The 17,510-nt window shown below is 69.1% G+C and overlaps 1 protein-coding gene across 18 annotated transcripts in view; it reads left to right on the top strand.

The window, feature by feature from the left end:
* NCOR2 (nuclear receptor corepressor 2) overlaps positions 1-17,510 on the top strand; it is a 158,774-nt gene that overhangs the window by 97,134 nt on the left and 44,130 nt on the right. For all 18 annotated transcript variants that reach the window (XM_058281238.2, XM_058281240.2, XM_058281249.2 and 15 more), the window contains exons 16-18: positions 1,321-1,493; positions 4,715-4,777; positions 14,748-14,890. In XM_058281238.2, coding sequence (XP_058137221.1) covers positions 1,321-1,493; positions 4,715-4,777; positions 14,748-14,890 — 379 coding nt within the window. The remainder of the gene's footprint in view (positions 1-1,320; positions 1,494-4,714; positions 4,778-14,747; positions 14,891-17,510) is intronic.

The following is a 17,510-nucleotide window of genomic DNA, read 5'->3' as shown; positions in this document are numbered from 1 at the left end:
AGCCCGCTCGTCTCCCTCCCCCTCCTCTCCCCGCTCCTCTCCTCCCCCCCTCCATCCTGCAAACCCTCTGGAGACCTTAGACTGATAGCTCGCTTGAGCTCTACTCCTGAGCTAATAAATCCAGGCAATGACTTTGGAACTCTGCCTCCCCTTCCCCCTCCCGGGCCAAGCCTCCCAAGGTGCTGGGGGAGGAGGGGGGACGTCAGCGGGGCTGTGGCAGGACGAGGGATGCAGGCGGGCAGCCGCTCTCACCTTTAGAATTAGCCGTGTCAGCGTGAGTTCTCGCAGATCAAGGCACAGCCTCGCCCGGGGGGCCGTGACAGCCTCCCGCCCCCAGGAACCCTGCCAGCTGGAGCCTCACTGCCGAGAAAGGGGGGCGGGCAAGACCCAGCGCCAGCTACCTGTGAGGGGCCCGAGCGCAGCTTCAGGGAACATCTGGCTCCCCCGCCTCCCTGGTCCCCAGGCGCCAGCGCAGCCCTTTCAGGAAGATGAATGGGCAGGCGGCGTGATAAATCTGAGCAGCCTGCAGTGCGCTCTCCCGAGGTGGCTTCTGAGAAAGCCCCAGTTCTGGTATTGAGGCCACCTGTACCCCCCACACCATAGCTCAGCTTGCACAGAAGCAGCAGGCGAGTTTCCTCTTGAGTATTTCAGTGTCTCTGGAGACAGGAAGCAAAGGAAGTGCCATTTGCCTCCCTGGGATAATCTCTCCCCTTTGGGGAATCAAGTGGCCTTGAGGATTGCTAGCAGCCTACACCTCCAGGCCGTTAATCAGGTAGTTGTCTTGCAGAGAGCCAGCAGACCGTGCCTCTCTATCTGGCACATGAAGTGACCTTGCAGATAACTACCAGCCAGTACCCCTGCTGGGTAAACAAAGTAGCCTTGTAAAGTGCTCTCAGGGCCGCCCCACTTGGTGAAGGAAGTAGCCGTCCAGGTCGCCGCTAGCCCACAGCCCTTCATTTGGTGAATAAAACAGTTGATAGCTTCCAGCTCACTGCTCTTATTTTTTGCAACGTACCGGGGCTGGGGATTGAACTCAGGACCTTGTGCGTGGGAAGCAGGCACTCCACCACTGAGCCACATCGCTCCCCATCGCTGTTCTCTTTTGATAAATAAAATGGCGGTGCAGATAGCTGCCGGCCGCGCGCCCTTCTCTGGTGAATAAAGCAGCCTTGCAGGTTGTTCCCAGCCAGCTCTTACCCGGCATTTCCCCAGCGCTGGCAGCCCGCGCACAGCCAGCCGAAGCAAGGCGAGCCTCTCACAGCTGCCGTCCAGCCTTCCGGCTCACGGGAGACCGTCCCTGTCCCCCTGTCCGGCTCTTAGGGAGAAGACGGATGACACCTCAGGGGAGGACAACGATGAGAAGGAGGCAGTGGCCTCCAAGGGCCGCAAAACCGCCAACAGCCAGGGGCGACGGAAAGGCCGCATCACCCGCTCCATGGCCAACGAGGCCCACAACGAGGAGGCCGCCACCCCCCAGCAGAGCGCCGAGCTGGGTGAGTCGGGCGGCCAGGGCCAGGCCTGGGGTGAGGTGCCCGGAGGGAGGCCGCGGCCGGGGTAGCCAGGCCAAGGTCTGGGGCTCCCGCCGTCTTTGGGACTCGCGACTTCCCTGACCCTCGCGTGGCTCGCCCCTAAACGATGTGGCGCCGTTCCTGCCTCCCTCACAGCTCAAAGTCCAGCCCCTGCTGGTGCTCCCGGGAGCGCAGTGCTCTCCCTGCGTCCGCTGCTCTGTGATGTGGCCTTGCCGTGGGCCTTCTCTGGGCCTTGTTGGAAAAATGATGGGGACCCTCTGGTGTGTGCGCTTTCCGGGGGCTTCTTGGCTCTGAGTACTGGGTGGGAGACGTCTGCGTGAATGGCCACGTGCCAGGCAGAGAGGACCACGGTCAGGGGGGCTGGGATTGGGCTCCGGGACGTGCTGCTTCTGGTCCTCTGGGGAAGGGGTAGGGCTGGGCACAGGCTCCTTGGGGACCTGGCTCCACGCAGAGAAGGTCCCGGGCCCGTCCTCCCACCCAAGCCCAGTCAGGGCAGGCACGTGGCCCAGAGGTTGGCGCTTGCTGAATGAATGAATGGGTGGCAACTCAGAAGGGCAGGGCCCCTCGCTCCCGGTGGGACCCTGTGTCCTTGCGCCTGGGTGGAGGCTGGGTGTGGGGGGCTCAGAAGGGCTGGGGTCCCTGGGCTGCCCCCCTCCTCTGCCACCCCCCTCTGCCTGCTGCTGGTTTCAGAATCCCCCTCTGAAGACCTGTCTTCCAGTGGCAGCAAGTGCTGTGCCTTGAGATCCTCGAGGGCAAGGCCAGCCTGGCCAGCCCACCCAGGCTCGCTGTGGGGGACCCCCCAGCCCCCAGCCCCAGCAGACAGCCCTGGAGGGAGCAGACTGCCATGAAGCTGGTCTGGCCCAGACCACCCTGGCCCTCATGCCCGCTCACCTACTCACTTCGCCCCCCACAAATTGGGGCAGGGGGTGGGCCCCTCTAGAAGGCAGACCTCCTGCCTGCCCCCTGGATCTTGGCTCCAGCGGCATGTCCCAGCATCCTCTGGGTGGCCCGGCCCTGAGCCAGGACCGCTTCCTTAGAGCGGCCGTGGGAGCAGATGGGGCGGGGCTTCCCTTCACCCCCCGGGACCCTTGCTGCACCCCTGCTGTGTTTCCCATGGAGCCCCATTCGGTGGCCTCGGCCTGACCCTGTCCCGGGTCCACAGCCCTGTGTGGGGTGGCTGCCGGCGCCCAGGCCTGGTCCAGCCAGCACACGCGCACGTTTTGCTTGGCCCATATGGAAGTGGCACGAGGTTTGAATTAATTGGCAAGAGCTGAGGGGCTGGGCCACTCAGTGGTTACAAGCATGGACTCAGGCAGGTTCCAGCTTTCGCTACAGAATTTGCTGTGTGGCCTGGGCCAGGCTCCTTGACCTCTCTGTTTCCTCCTCTGTGGTGGGGGGAAAGCCCCAGGGGTGACCTGCCTCTGCAAGGTGGGTGCTTCGATGACACCGCTGGTGGAGGGGGCTTAGACCAGCGCCTGGCCGCTGAGGGCGCGGGAGCTGGGAGCCGTTCCCCTTTTCCGAGCTGGGCGAGTTCATCCAAGAGCCCAGACCACACGTTTTGAGATTTTGACTTTGTTTTCATTTCTTCAGGCAGGTCTGGCCACACTTGGCTGGCATTGCCGTGTGGCAGCTGTTGGGTGCTGGCAGGACTGTCCCTGTGTGGAAGGGCTTCCCCAGCCCTGGCCGGCCTCTCTCAGCCTCAGTTTCTCCTGCTCAGTAGGGCGTTCATGCCCCAGACCCCCCCTGCCCCTGGGGAGGGGTCGGGCCCCGGATGAGAGAGGAGAGGACTAGCAGTTCTCGCGGTCAGCCACAGGGGGGCAGCCGATGTGCCTGGCATCCCGGTGGCTATTTTGGCCCTTTGGGCCGGCCCACCTCTGCGGGGACCCCTGGGGCCCCGGAGCCCTGCCAGGGCTGCTTCCCAGGGCGGGGGGTCGAAGGCGGCCAGGCCTCAACTCCTGCGGCGCCCCCTCGGGGCCTGTGTGCCAGGCCCCCCGCCGCCTTCCGTCAGTCCCCGCGTCCTCCGTGAGGCGGGGGTTTGGACCCATTTCACGTGGGGGACGTTGTCTCCCCGAAGTCAGTAGATTCGGCTGGAAATCGAAGCCCCGTCGCCGCGGCCACAGGTCCAGGGTGGCGCTTGTGGGCGCTTGTCAGCCGCCTCTTGGTGCTGGCGTGCTGCAAGCCGGCACGGAGGGCTCCCCTCAAGCACGCAGGGGAGCCGGGCTTCCTCTCGGCCCCGGCTAATGCCAGGGGCGGGCCCTCCAGCGGGGGGGGGGGGGGGGGGTCCTTGTCCTTCCCCGCCCAGGCGTGCGCAGCCGCCCCCGGGGTCCCGGGGGAGGGGCCGTGTGGCCTGCGGGGCTGGGAACACGGCCCTCTCGCCGCCGTCTTTCCCTCCTGCCGGGCCTCGCTGTCAGTCTGCCGGCCCTTGTTGAGCGCTCACTCTGTGCGCGGCGCCGCTTCGGGCGTTGAGCCCATGGACGCGACACCCCTCGTGCCCGCGACGCCCCTCGTGCCCACCTGCCTCCCGCAGACTTCAGCACCGTGCAGGGCGGGGCCGGGGCTCGCGTCGGGCAGATCAGAGAGGCCCCGGGGGCGCCCGCCTCGCAGGGGAAGGTCGGGAGAGCAGGGTCACTCTCGGGGGTTCTCAGTCGGGGTGATTTTGCCCCCGGGGACACTAGGCCACGTCTGGGGACGTTCAAGCTGTCCCAGCCGCAGGGGGCAGCTGCTGGCATGCAGCAGGGGAGGCCAGAGCTGCTGCGACTCGCCTGCAGAGCCGGGCTCGGGCCCTGTCGCCTCAGCCTCTGGCCCGAAGGAGCCCATGGCTGGACAGGGACCCCCCTCACATGTCACCCTGCTCCCAGGCGCGCACCCCCCTTCCCACGGCGGGCACGCGGCGGCGGCTGTCCCAGCCTAGGCCCTTGACCGCCCGCTGCCTCGGTTTCCCCCTCCGTAGCACGGGCTGATTGCAGATGCCCCCCCTCACGGATGCCGCTGAGGTGGGGCCCAGGTGAACGCAGGTGCCGGCCCGGCCCGCGCGCTCAAGAGCGCGCCGTGGCTGCCAGGGGTCGGTGCCTGAGACGCAGCCTGCCCCGGGGACTCCAGCTGCCGACTCGGGGGGCGGAGCAGCCCGCGGGGGCGCAGAGGCTCCTCTCGGGGTGCTGCGCGTCAGCTTGCATCTCCCTTTTCAGCTTCGATGGAGATGAACGAGAGTTCTCGCTGGACCGAGGAGGAGATGGACACCGCCAAGAAAGGTGAGGCCTTGGTGGGCCTGCAGCCGCACCGCCCGGGCTCCGGAAGCTCTGGGCCGCGGCCTGCGGGGCGCTCTTGAAGGGACAGGCTCTGCAGTGGCCCCAGAGGGCTGGCCTCCCTTGGAGCCTCTGTTTCACCTTCCAGAAAGTGGGTCTGTGCGGCTGCTTTGTCGGGATCCAGAGTGGGCGCCCAGGGTGGCCTCAGGTCCCCAATTGGAAACAGGCAGCTGCTGCCGGGCACACGGTCGGGGAGGCAGCTTCCATGGCTGCCCTGGTGGCCGGAATTGGGCTCTGTGGGCAGAGCAGCTCGAGCCCTGCTGGGTGGCTCCATGGGAGCCGCAGAGCTTGCTGGTGGCCGCCGTGTCAAGTCACAGGGACGGTGATGCCTACCGGGCTCTGTCATCACGCTGGCACGCGGCTCGCAGGCTGCGCTGCGTGGGCCTGATGGGCGGCTCTCCGGTGCCCCGTAGCATCACTGCAGGGGGCAGTGAGGTCTCCTGGGCGAGGCAGGGCCTGCCAGGCCGCAGCAGCCAGAGGCGTGAGCACGTTGAGCCAGATCGGGGCGACCGTCCCTTACCTGCTCAGCGACCCGCCCCCGGGCAAATAGGGGTGGTGCCCCGATGGAGGTGACGGTCAGTTGAGGGCCCCGGCAATGGGGCCGGGAAGGTGTCGCTTCCCCAGCGCCTGGGGGTGCAGCAGCCCCGCTCTGCCCAGCACGGCAGTGACAGGCGCTGCGGCTGGCGTGGCCGCAGCCCGCTGTGCGCACGCGCCCTTGTTTGCCTTCACCTGGTGCTGAGGCAGGTCCCGAACCTGCCCCCGTTTTAGACGTGGGACTGGGCCTCAGAGGCTGGGGGCTTGTGTGATCTGAGGCCCCGGGGGGAGCCCAGGCCGCCTGGCTCGTGCCCCAGTGCTGTCCCTGGCCGCGTGCTGCGTGGTGCCGGCCGGGACACACGGAGGGCGGGGGGCACGGGCAGGCCTGCGAGGACGGCAGGGCCAGGGGCCTGCGCGGAGCCTGTGCGGTGGGCTGCCTGCCCCTGCAGAGGGTCTCTGCGGCCCGCCTTCCCCCTACCTGGGTGCTTGTCCCCAGCACCCTCGCCTCCTGCCTCCCGCCCCCTGCCCACAGGCACGGGAAGAGCCCGCAGGTGGCGGGGCGGAGCGTGGCCGTGCGTCCCCTCAGGGGCAGCTTGTGTTTCCAGCATCTGGGGAGCGAGGAATGACTGAGAGGGGCCTGCGGGCGCTGCCCGAGGCTGACCGGGCACAGGCCTGCCCCCCCAGCAGCCCTCCATGTGGCTCCCTCCGTCCTCCTCGGCCACCGTGTGCGCCCTGAGGTGGGCTTCCCAGCGGGCTTTAGGAGAGACTTGATCAAAATGGTGTGAGGGGGGCAGGTGGGGCTCAAGTGGTCGAGCACCCGCCTCCCACACACGAGGCTCCCCGTCCCTCCTGAAAAAGCAAAAAACAAGCAAAATCGACGAAAGGCAACTCGGGGGAGCTGATGTGGCTCGGTGGTTGAGTGCCGGCTTCCCACACGCAAGGTCCTGGGTTCAATTCCCAGCCCTTGTACCTCAAAAAAAAAATATTGCAGGAGGCTTTCCTCTTTTATTTGACCAAAATGTAAACAACATAAAATTGTACATTTTGATCACTGAAAGTGTACAACTCAGTGGCCTTAGGTCGATGGTTGTACAACAGTGTGAGGAAACTAATCTCGTTCCGGAAGCTTCTTCACTGCCCCCGTGTTAGCAGTCATGCAGGCACACGTGCACACGCGCACGCTCGTGCCCCCGCCTGGCCTCCGGCCCCCCTGGCCTGTTTTCTGCCTCGGTCCCGCCGTGGGGACGTTGCGTGTCAGCGGCCCTTGGCGTCTGGTGCTGGCTCAGCGTCGGGTTTCTAGACTCCTGCGCGCCTTGACCCGGGCACGCCTTCCCTCGTCCCCGGCTGAGCGGCCTCCCTCGTTTGGTGCTGTCCCCTCCGGGCTGTTGGGACACGGGTGCGTGGGGGGGAGATGGCCGCAGCCAGACCCCGGGCTCCCCTGCCTGCCGGCAGTGACCTTGCCCGGGGGTGACGCGCGGGGAGCAGGGGGGCTCCGCACGGTGCAGCCTGGCCCCACGCCCCTCGCGCTGCCCTCGGGCCGTCTCCTGGAGCAGCGCGGCCCCCTCCGGCGCCCTCCCCGCAGCGGGGAGCAGGAGGTCTGGCCGCCCTCTCACTTTTTGGAAGGGCAGATCCAGAGGCTGGAGGGGGGATGAGGGATGACTCACCAGCCTGACGCGGGAGTGCGCCCCTCCGTCGGGGCCGGGTCCTCCCGCCACCTCCGCCAAGCCCTGCCCCGAGGACCTGCCCACAGAGAAGGCCCACAGAGAAGGCGGGGGAGAAGCCCCTGTGGTTCCGGGGATGGGGCCGCGCAGCTTGCAGCCCTGCTCGGTGACATTTGAAATGACGCGACGCGCTCAGGCGTGCTCGCCGGCCGTGAATCACTGCCATCTCGACAATCGCCGCTTCGGGTGGCTGCCGGTGGCTGTGTGTTCTTGCGGCGGTGGTGGGCAGGGGCGGGACGGCAGGTGCCGGCAGCCCCCAGGGACCACTTCTCCGCAGTGGGGCGGGAGTGGAGGCCAGGAAGGTTCCGGCGCCTCCTGCCCAGCCCTTGAAAAGGACCCAGGAGCCAGCTGTGCCCCAGGCAGATGGCCCGTCTCCTTCACCCGTCATTTAGGTCGGCGCGGCGCCTCCCGCTGTGCAGGGCTGGGATCCCCAGAGGCGAGCCGTGCCCAGGCCTTCCTTGGGAGCCCGGGCGGGAGGGCAGCTGGGTGTCCCCGAGCCTGGGGACATTGGAGAGCCTGGGAATTCTCCCGAGCTCTGCCCTGAGGCACGAGGCACAGATGGTCCCTGTGCCCGGATCTCAGCCTCTGGATTTTCACTCGCTCCGTGATGTCAGGCAAGTTAGCCAACCCCTCTATGCCTCAGTTTCCTCATCTGAATTAGAGCGTCACCGCCTTTCTGGGGTTTGGGTGAGGGTTCAGAAGAGCTTAGGGCAGTGACGTATTAGGCATACCCAGTCTGTTTGTAGCTACAGTCGGCGCCTTAGCTGGGTGACCTTGGCCTGCTGCCACCTGCCCTGCCTGTTTCCCTCATTCTCTAAAGCGAGCCTCGGGGTGCGTGCCTCTGGGAGGTGGCGTAAGGGGATGAGCCCACGACCGCCCGGGCCCTGTCTCACAGGAGGTGCTCAGAGGCGGCCTTCCCGCAGCTCACTGTAGACTCTGGAGGCTTTTTGCCTGAATTCAAAGCTTGGCTCTGCAGCTCACAGGTGTGTAGCCCTGAGCCAGCGCCCCGCCCCTCGGGCCTCGGCACCCCCATCCACAACGCGGGGAGCCAATGTCAGACGGCAGCGGCAGGAGGCCCTATGGGCTGGCCGTGCACCTGGGCAGGGACACCAGAGAGGGCTTCCCAGAGGAGGCAGCCCTGGGCCAACTCCCAGAGTACTGACAGCGAAGAATGCTCAGTCATGCAGCCAGCCAGGGGCCGGGGCCGGGTGCTTCGGTCCGCTGCCTGTGTTAAGTCACTCCCACAGTGCCCTGAAGTGCTTTCATGGGCTCCTTTATTCAGATGAGGAGACTGAGGGCCAGGCAGGTGCCGTGCGCTAGCTGCCCAAGCGCACGGCCGTTATGGGTAGAGCTGGGATTTGAACCCAGGCACTCGAGTAGGAACGGTGCTGCTCGAGGGCTGGAGGAGGTAAGCCACGGAGAGGCCCGGCGCCAGGGCACTGCTGGCTGCTCCTGTCAGCCAGGCGAGGAGGGTGGGGACAGCAGGTGCAAAGGCCCTGAGGCCGGGGCAGGTGGGCCTGTGAGGAGCTGGCTCAGAACCTGGAGCGCGAGGGGGCGAGTGCAGGGGGCGGAGGGGCCAGCAGTGCCCTGGCCTGGCCAGCTGTGGGCAGAGCAGGGGGGCCCCTCGAGGGGTAGGTGGGTGCAGGTTCCAGGTGGGCAGGTGCAGCCGGGTGGCCCGCCCTGGGGCTCCCGGTGGGTGGGGCCTGAGTGCGCGCAGGCAGTGACCTCCCGGGAATCGGGCAGCCCCAGCAGCTGGCCGTCGGCCTCGGGCCAGCGCCACGGTGGGCGGGCAGGACTGGCAGGCGCTGGGCTGGGATGCGTGACGCTCGCTGCCCTGGGAAAGGTCAGCCTGGCCGGGCCTGGAGCCTCGACCCAGCAGAGCGGGAGGCCCGGTCTGCTGCCGCTCCCGCAGCCCCCAGCCCCAGCCCCCAGCCCCTTCTCAGGCGGGCAGGGAGCTGGCTGCAGAGGGTGCGGAGGTCCTGGCTGCACCCTTCCAGACCTGGGGGGGTGCCGGCCCAGCACCTTCAGCCCTGCTGGGCTTGAGCAGCCTGCCCGGCGAGGGGAGAGGGCGGGGACGCGCGGCCCAGGATGGAGGCCGCTCCAGGGCGGGCACCCCGGGCAGACCCCGCATGCCTGCCCCGTGACTCCCAGCCAGGCCCACGTGGCTCCCGCCCTGTGAGGAGGGCGAGGAGGACCTCTGCCCACGGGTGCACCGACTGGCTGGCTTCTGTGTATTTACGAGTAAAGGGTCTAAAGCTCGGGGACCGTGTGGGGTCCCACCCACGCACCTGTGGTCAGAGCCGTGGGCTGTCCCCTCCCGGGGACCCCACAGGCCTGGAAGGGCCCATGCAATCGGCCTGGGCCTACCTGCTGTGGCTCACGATGGGGCAGTGTGGTCCTGTGGTTAGTCGGTGGGTCCAGAGGCGGATGGGCCTGGGTTCAGGCCTGCCCGCGTGCTTCCTGGCCACGGTGACCGGTCAGGGCCGGCAGTGGACGGGCCGATGCGGGAAGTTCCAGGCGTCGGTGCAGCGCCCCAGGGCTAGCCGTGGTGGGAAGCTGCTGGCAGCCTTGGCTGGAGGGAGACGGGCTGCTTCCCCTGTCTGGGACAATCTCGTCGTGATGGGCCGGGAGGAGAGTGGGGTCCCGCAGGGCAAGGCGGGTGCTGGCCTCGCTGGAACCCTCCACCAGCCCCCCCTCCGCTCCCAGGGTCAACCCACACAAGCTCTGGGGCTGAGGCGGGGGCTCCCTCGCCCACGACGCCTTACTCCGCCCTGCAGGCACCCAGGGGGGGCACCGCACGGGCCTTGCACACACACAGTGCCTCCTCTGCGTGGGGGGAAACCGAGGCCTTGGGGCATGGGCACCTGCGCTGCCCCGGCAGGTGGCGGGAGGTGGGGGTGTGGAGCCAGCGCGCCCCGGGATGGCGGGGCTCTGCTCACCGTGGAGTGCGGCGTCTCTGCCATGGTGAGGGTGGGGGCGTCGGGTCAGCCATGGGCAGCGCCCAGCCCGTGCCGAGCCGTGCCTTAGAGCTGTGCCTGGGCGCTGAGGGAGGGCAGGCATTAAGGCGTATGGAAGCAGCCCACCGAAGGCTCAGGCAGCGTGCGCTGACCGCGCCAGCCCTGAGCGGCAGAGCCGGGGCCGTGCTGGCATGACCCTCAGGGCTGCCAGCAGGACCGTGGCCAGCGGGGGGTGGTGGGGAGACTGGCTGGGGGTTGGATGGGGGGCTGGCCGGGACATGGCTAGGGGCTGGCCGGGGGGCTGGCTGGGGGTTGGATGGGGGGCTGGCCGGGGGGCTGGCGGGGGTTGGATGGGGGGTTCGCTGGCTCCGAGGCACCAGGCTCTGTGCCCCTGAGGTCAGCGAGGGGCCTGAGGAGGGGGCTGCCGGGCTCCCCTCGGAGTGCCTTGGGCAGCGCACTTTCCTGCGCACTCGAGCTTCCCTGGGAAGTGGGCGCCTGGGAGGGGCCCCTCCTAACAGCTGCAGGCTGCACCTGGCCGGCTAGGGGGAGTTCCAGAGGGAGCACCTGGGGCCCCTCCCTCCCCCCGTTTATTTTAACGCACCTGAGGGTGTTGGGGGCGCTGTTTGTAGGTGCCGGTTTACAGACTTGGGGAGGGGCCTGCCTGGGGTGGCCGCCCTGACAGGGTAGTGGGGTGGGTCCAGGCTGTTCCTGGGCTGGGTGGGGGCGCAGCAGGGACCTAGGGGCTGGAACTCTTGGCCAAGGGGGCCGAGTCATGCTCCAGTGGGAGCAGCTCATGGTGAGGCCGGGAAGCGGCCACTGGGCTGAGCTGCTCGAGCCACCGCGAGGGCAGAGTCTCCCGGCCACCCCCCGCGCCCACCCCCGGCTCCTTCACGTCCCTCTGCGTGCAGAGTCTGTGACTCAGACCTCCTGGCTCAGCTTCCTGTCTTGGCCAATTTCACTTCCTAGTGACGGTCCCCCGACAGCTCAGAACAAAACTCCTTCCTTAGAAATCAGAAGTGGGGTCAGGGAGTCCGACCGCAGCGGGCGCTGGGGGGGTGTGTCTGGGTGGGGGACGTGCTCCTGGGTGGCAGGAGGTGGGCGCCTGGAGCCGAGACCTGAGTGAGGAGGGAGCAGCTGGAATGTTCTGGGCACATCAAGGGGCTGTGGGGTGGGAGGGGGTGAGTGCCTGGGGGGAGTGAGCAGAGGAGAAGGGGCGAGGCGGGGTGGGCCTCGGGCCACCAGGGGCTTCGGCCTTCACTGCAGGGCCCCAGGTGGGCATCAGGTCTCGGGGAGGGGGCGACACATCGGCCGGCATTCTTGGAAGCCGACCTGGACCGCCCTGCGGCGGGTGGCCGAGGGGCCCAGCGGGACGGTCTAGGACCTTCTGCCCAGGGGTTTGCTGTCCTCCCTGCGTGGCACCCCAAGGTGAGGGTCCGGGGGAGCTGCGGGTCCTGGAGATGCCTGGCGCCGCCCCGACTCCACGGGCAGGACGGGTGGGCCGAGGGTTAATGGGGAGGGCAGGCCAGTGACCCCAGAGCCAGGGAAATGGGTCGTGACCTGGATGTCACTCCAAAGTTCAGCTCGGTTAACTTTCAACCTCTGGGGCTGTTGGGCCGCCTGCAGCAGGTGCCGGCACCCGAGCAGGCGGCTGGGTGCTCAGGGGCCTGGCCAGGAAGGAGGCTGCCGCAGGGACCGAGACCCCCGAGGCAGGGAGCCCCTGGGGACCCCACACCCGCCCCCGCCCCCATGGTTGGCTGACTCTGCGCCCAGGAGAGGATCCTCCTGTGCTCGCTCCTCCCCACTGCGAGGCGGCCCCGCCCACCCACAGCCCAGGGGTGCTGGCCGCCCTGCGGCCCCTTCCTGCCGCCCCGGGCCCCAGAGGCCCCACAGAGGGCTCGGCCACGGCAGCGGCGGCCGGTGGGAGGGCAGACCGCAGGTGGAACTGGCACGGGGGCTGACGGCGGAAGGAGCTGTTTGCTCCCCGTCTGTTTTTCTGGAACCCTCATCTGTTCTTACCGCTGCTGACGCCGCCACCGCCGCGGATGGGGGAGAGGGAGGGGGCCGCCGGTGCCAAGTGGGCCCGCCCCTTCTGAGCCTGGGCCGCCGCCACGCTCCCCCGCCCGCGCCCCGCGCTCCCGTCTGGAGGTCACATTCATTCCTGCCGCGTCTGGCCGGGCCAGGCGGCCGCGGACGGAGCCCGGGGCCGCGGCGGCCAGGGGGTCGCGCCCGCCCAGCCAGGGGTCGGGGCTCCCGGCCGGCGCCCCGCAGCGTGTCGGTGCCCGTGGCCCCTGGCGACGCCTGGCACGGAGCACCCTGAGGCCGCCAGCTCTGCACCGCCCCCGCCGCGGCAGGCTCCCCGCCCGCGGCGGCTGTGGGGGGGCCCCGGGGCGGCCGCGGCCAAGGGAGGAGCCGCCGCCAGCGCCGCCGCTCCCCGGCCCGCCGCCCCGCGCCGCCGCGCTCGGGAGCCGCAGGACGCCACAAGCCTGCGCGGCCACCCGCAGCATCCTCCAGCCGGATGTTCCCGGAGAACTTGAACGACGGGGAGCCGCTGAGAGGATGTGCGTGAGTGCCCCGGAGAGGGGGCCGCCGGGGGCCCGGGGGGGGGGCTTGGGCGGCGGGGGGGCCATCTGGAAGTCGGGCCCGGCAGCGGGGGCCGACCGGGGGACCCCTGCTGTCCCCTCCCTGCCATCCCCGCCCTGCCGGCTGTCAGCCCTGCCGGCCCACCGGGCCCCCCGCGTCTCCGCCGAGCCTGGGGAGCCCCTCCCCGGCCTGTGCTTTCCGAGGCCCTGGGGGTTCTCCGTGGGAGTGTGGCCAGAGCAGGGGTGCGCGGCCTCAGGCACGGCGGGAACAGGGGTGGCCTGGCCTGCCCCCTCCCCACCTGCCCTGCGCCATTGACCTGCCCCCCCCCCCACCCCAGGGACTCTCAGCCGGCCGTGACCGGGCTTTTACCCTGGTTCTTCACATGGCACATGGGGAAACTGAGGCCCAGAAAGCGGAAGGGACGGCCTGCGACTCCCCCAGCGCATCGTCCCCGCGCCCGCCGCCACCTCCTGGAAGCACTGGGCGACCCGGTCCCGGTCAGCCTGGGCTGCCCACAAGGAGTTAACCAGGGCCCGGCCCCTGCCCCTCCCCCTGCCCGCCTGCAGCCAGCGCCTCCTTATTTGTTTAGTTTGGAAATGTCACTCTCCTCAGGTCCGGCCACCCCGTGGGCTCTTGGGCCCTCCCCGCCCCGCCCCCTCCCGGCCAGGGTTCCGGGTCCACAGCCCGTGTTTGCCCGGCCTCTCTTGGCCCAGCTGGGGAAATATAAATAAAAGCGCGTCGCTGTCTTCCACGGTGGCCGGGCTCGGTGGAAAGTGGCAGCTGCCGCTGGCGCGGGCAGAGGGAAAGGTCGGGGGGCCGGGCTACACTTGATCCCCCTGTCCTTGAGGAACCCTGGGGCGCGGCTGCCGAGCCACGTGACTCGCGGCGAGCAGGTGGCCGTCAGGCAGCTCCACCCCAGCCCGCCGGGGCCCAGGGGGCTCCGGGGACTCGGGGACCTCGGCTCCCGTCCCACACTGGCCCATGGGTGAGCTCCGCGGAGCCGCCGCGCCCCCCCCAAGCCCCGGTGCTCCCCGTCCCGGGCCGGGGCAGCCATCACGGCCGCAGCAGCCAGGCCGAGGCAGGACCGCGGCTTTGAAGGAGCTTTGAGAACTCCGCGACACTTGGCAGCGCGCTGGCGGTTTGTGGATGTTGTTTTATTTTTGTTCGGAGCCTCGCGCTTGGTGAGCCGCTGGCACCCGTGTGACTGACGGGCTGAATGAATGAATGGAAGGAAGCGCCAGGGCGCAGCCCGCCGCCTCCCGGCTCCCCCTGCCCTGCGCGGCTCCAGTGGCAGCTCTCCTTGGAGCTCGAGTCCACCCGAGGAACGCGGCCTGGCGCTTGGTCCCGGGCGCTGGCTGCCCGGGGCAGCCCCTGGGGAGGCGCGGGCACCCGGGAAGGCCTGCCCGTGTGCGTGCGTATCTGCGTGTGTGTGTGCGGGCAGGGGCACCCTGCAGCAGCTGGGCCGAGCCTCGGGCCCGGCTCTCTGGGTGCTGCCCCTGCATGGGGTCAGGGCAGGCCCGGACTGAGGCGTGGGGCGCAGGGAACCTTTTCTGGCCTAGGCGGGCCAGGGGTGGGACCCCAATTCCACAGGGTTTCTCCCCACCCCGGGAGGCTGTGGTGTGTGAGGGGGAGGAGAGTCGCTGTGCCGGCGGTGCTGCTGGGGGCTAGGCCCTCCCAGCCGGCGTGGGCCCCCGAGTCCAGGCTTGGCCTTGAGGTGTATCCACGGGGGGCTCTGGACCCTGGGATCTCGGCCCAGAAGCCCCTGCTTGCCCCCGGCCCCCGCCTGCCACGTTGCCTCCACCTTCTGGCCCGGTGAGGCCGGAAAGCAGCGCGTCTCCCGAGGCCTCATCCGCAGCTGTGAGCGAGTGTCAGGGCTGGGTCACGACAGCCCGGCTCTCCCCCCAGCCGGGGCGAGGAGAAGCGGGGGGCCCTCAGCATGCGCAGCGTTGGCCTCAGCGGGGTGCGCCCAGAGGCCTCGAGCCCTGGAGAGCCGGGCTGGGCCCCCGGCAGCGCCCTGCCGCCCCCTCCCCCGCCAGTTCCACCGCCCGGCAGAGGTCTGGGCCCTGAGCAGGGGCCCCGGCGCCCTTGCTGCCGCGCCCGCCCTCACCTGCCGCCGCCCCGCAGGTCTCCTGGAACACGGCCGGAACTGGTCGGCCATCGCCCGCATGGTGGGCTCCAAGACGGTGTCACAGTGCAAGAACTTCTACTTCAACTACAAGAAGAGGCAGAACCTCGATGAGATCCTGCAGCAGCACAAGCTCAAGGTGGTGAGTGCCCGCGCCGGTGCGGGTGGTGGCCGCCTCCCTGCCCTCCTGGCCATCCGGGCTACACCCCGGGGGCCTCTCCTGGGGCCGTGGGGTGCTGGGACGGGCTGTGGTCGCCGTGGCAGGGCTCTCTCACACCCTCAGGGTTCCCAGCCAGCAGCAGACACAACGGCCACAGGACCTACCGGTACTGTCGCGGCGGGCAGCAGGCGGGCCCCTGGGGTGGACGGCGGGCTGGCCCCTGCCGCAGGCGGGCAGTGCGCTGGCCCATGCAGTGGGCGGTGTGCTGGCCCCTGCGCAGGAGGGCAGCGTGCTGGCTCCTGGCGTGGGCAGGGTGCCGCTGTGGCCTCCCTCCTGCCCCCCCACCCAGACGCCCGAGCTGGCCCAGGGTGCTCTGTGGGCCAGCCCTGCCCTCTCCCACCTCAGCCCGGCCCTCGCCGTCAGACACCTCTGGGGGGCGTGGGGAGAGAAGGAGCCGAGTGGATGAGGCTCTGACTCAGCCAGGAATCTGCGGCCGTCAGCACGTTGGAATGGAGACCGGAGGCAGATGGACGCTGGCGAGCCCTCCCTGCCCCGCTCCACCTCCGTGTTTTAGGGACCTTGGGAGGGAGGAGCGCGCCCGGGGTCAGCGGGCCGTTCCGGCCTCCCGGAGGCCATCGGGCCCTGTCCCAGGGGCCGGCAGGGCAGGGCACGCCTCGCCGAGCGAGTCAGCGGACCCGCGGAGCCCCTCGCTTCCTCCACAGCTGTTGCTGGGAACTGAGGACCATTTGGGGGCAGCCTCCGTGCCGTCTTTTCTTTTTCTTTCCTTTTCTCCTCTTTCCAGTGCCCCGGTGCTGTGCCAGGCTTTGTCACAGCTTTGCGGTTGGGGAAGTCGAGGCCCAGCTGGGTGGCGTCGCCGGCTGAGGCTACAGTTCGGGTGTGGCCAGGTGGGGGTGGGGAGGCGCGGCCTGGTGCCTTGTGCCGGGGAGCCGGGTCCGTAGTCTCTGGCTGTGTTCGCCCTCAGGTGCGGAGGCACAGGTGGGGGCACACAGGCACCCCCGCCCCGTGCCCTTGCCAACCCCGTCTGGCCCGCCTCACGCTGGGTTTAAAGTGTGTGCGCCCCACCCCGGGTGCACGGCGCTGAATTGTCGCCCCACGCGGCCCACCGAGGCCGGGGCGGGAGCCCTGAGCAAAGCCCGGGTGCCTCCCGGCCCCTGGGTGCTTTCTCACGGTGCTGGGCGCACGGAGGCCCCTTCCCTGCCTCGCGCCTCCTGCTGCCTCGGGTGCCCGTCCCTCCCGCCGAGGAGGGGCCGCGGAGTTCCTCCCTGGTCTCAGCGGCGTCAGCCCGTGCCCCTGGCGCACCAGCAGCTCTGCCTATTCCTAGACTCTCGGGGCTCCTCGCTTCGGCCAGGAGGAAGGCTCAGGGAGGGGCTGCAGCCCCCAGGACGTCTGCTGGGATGGCGGGTCCCTCGGAGCAGAGCTCGGCCGGGCCCGAGCAGGTGCTGGAGGGGCGGACGTCAGCCGGCCTCTGCCTCCCCAGGCCCGGGGTCGGAGCTGGGCGGCGCGGGGCGGCCCGGGGCGGGGGAGGCCCGGCAGCACCTGCTGCTTCCTGCTCCCCTCTTCTTCCTGTCTCCCCTCCCTTCCTCCTCTGTGTCCCCCTCCCCGGGCCTCCCCGCTCCCCCTTTATCCCCATCCCTGATCCTCCCAGCTCCCCCCAGAGCGCCTGACCAGCCAGTGTCCAGGTGAAACACCCCAGGTAGCCGAGGCCTCCCTGCTGCCAGGCGCGGGTCGCCATCGTCCCTCCTCCCAGGATGGTGCCAGACGGCCCTGCCACAGCCCTCGAGGCCCCAGAATGGGAGTTGGGAGCCAGAAACCCCAGCCATGTCGCTAGAGCAGCCTGGGGCAAGAGGGGTGCCTGCAGGAGCTCGGGCAGCCGGCCTTGCTCCGTGGAGCCTTAGTTTACCTGTCTGTGAGGCGCGGCTCTGAGCACTTACCTGAGACCTGTGCGGGCAGATGAGCTGATGCCCGTGAAGAACGCAGACGGCTGGCACGGGGGACGGCCTGCCGGGCTGAGCTGCCCCGGTGCCTCCGCCTTCCTCTCGCCCAGCGTTACCGTTCTCTCTGGAGTGGTACGTGGCTGGACAGCCGTGGCGTGTTATGGGTAAGATTCTGGACCCCTGAGTCCTGGGTTCGAATCCTGGCCCCGCCACGTGCTCGCTCTGAGGCCTCAGGTTCCCCCACCATAAAATGGCGATCACGAGAGGACCCGCGTCACAGGCCTGTTATGGGTTGAAATGAGCGAGTGCTTGAAGGGGGCTGCGAACAGCAGAAGGCACGTCACGAGCGCGCCTTCGGAAGCGAGAGCTGCGGCGGTGGCTGTGGAAGCTGAAGGGTCAGCGGGCCTGAGCAGGGCTGCTCTCGGCTTGGTTGTTGGTTGGTTGACTGATGGATTCATTCAGTCGTTCCTAGAGGCTGCCCAGCAGAAGGTGGGGAGCCGGGCTAGGGGGCTGCCGGTTCCTTCCTGAGCCTGCTGCTTACTTCCTGGTGGCCACAGCCTCTCTGGGCCTCGGTTTCTCCCCCTGTAAAATGGGGATAAGAAGAGCCCCTACCTTGTGGGGTTGTGTTGCGGTGTGAACGAGCGTGC

The sequence above is a fragment of the Dasypus novemcinctus genome, chromosome 19 (genome assembly GCF_030445035.2).
Source record: "Dasypus novemcinctus isolate mDasNov1 chromosome 19, mDasNov1.1.hap2, whole genome shotgun sequence".
NCBI lineage: Eukaryota > Metazoa > Chordata > Mammalia > Cingulata > Dasypodidae > Dasypus > Dasypus novemcinctus.
Note: the sequence above shows the minus strand (reverse complement) of the source record. Positions and strands in the feature narration are given on the sequence as shown.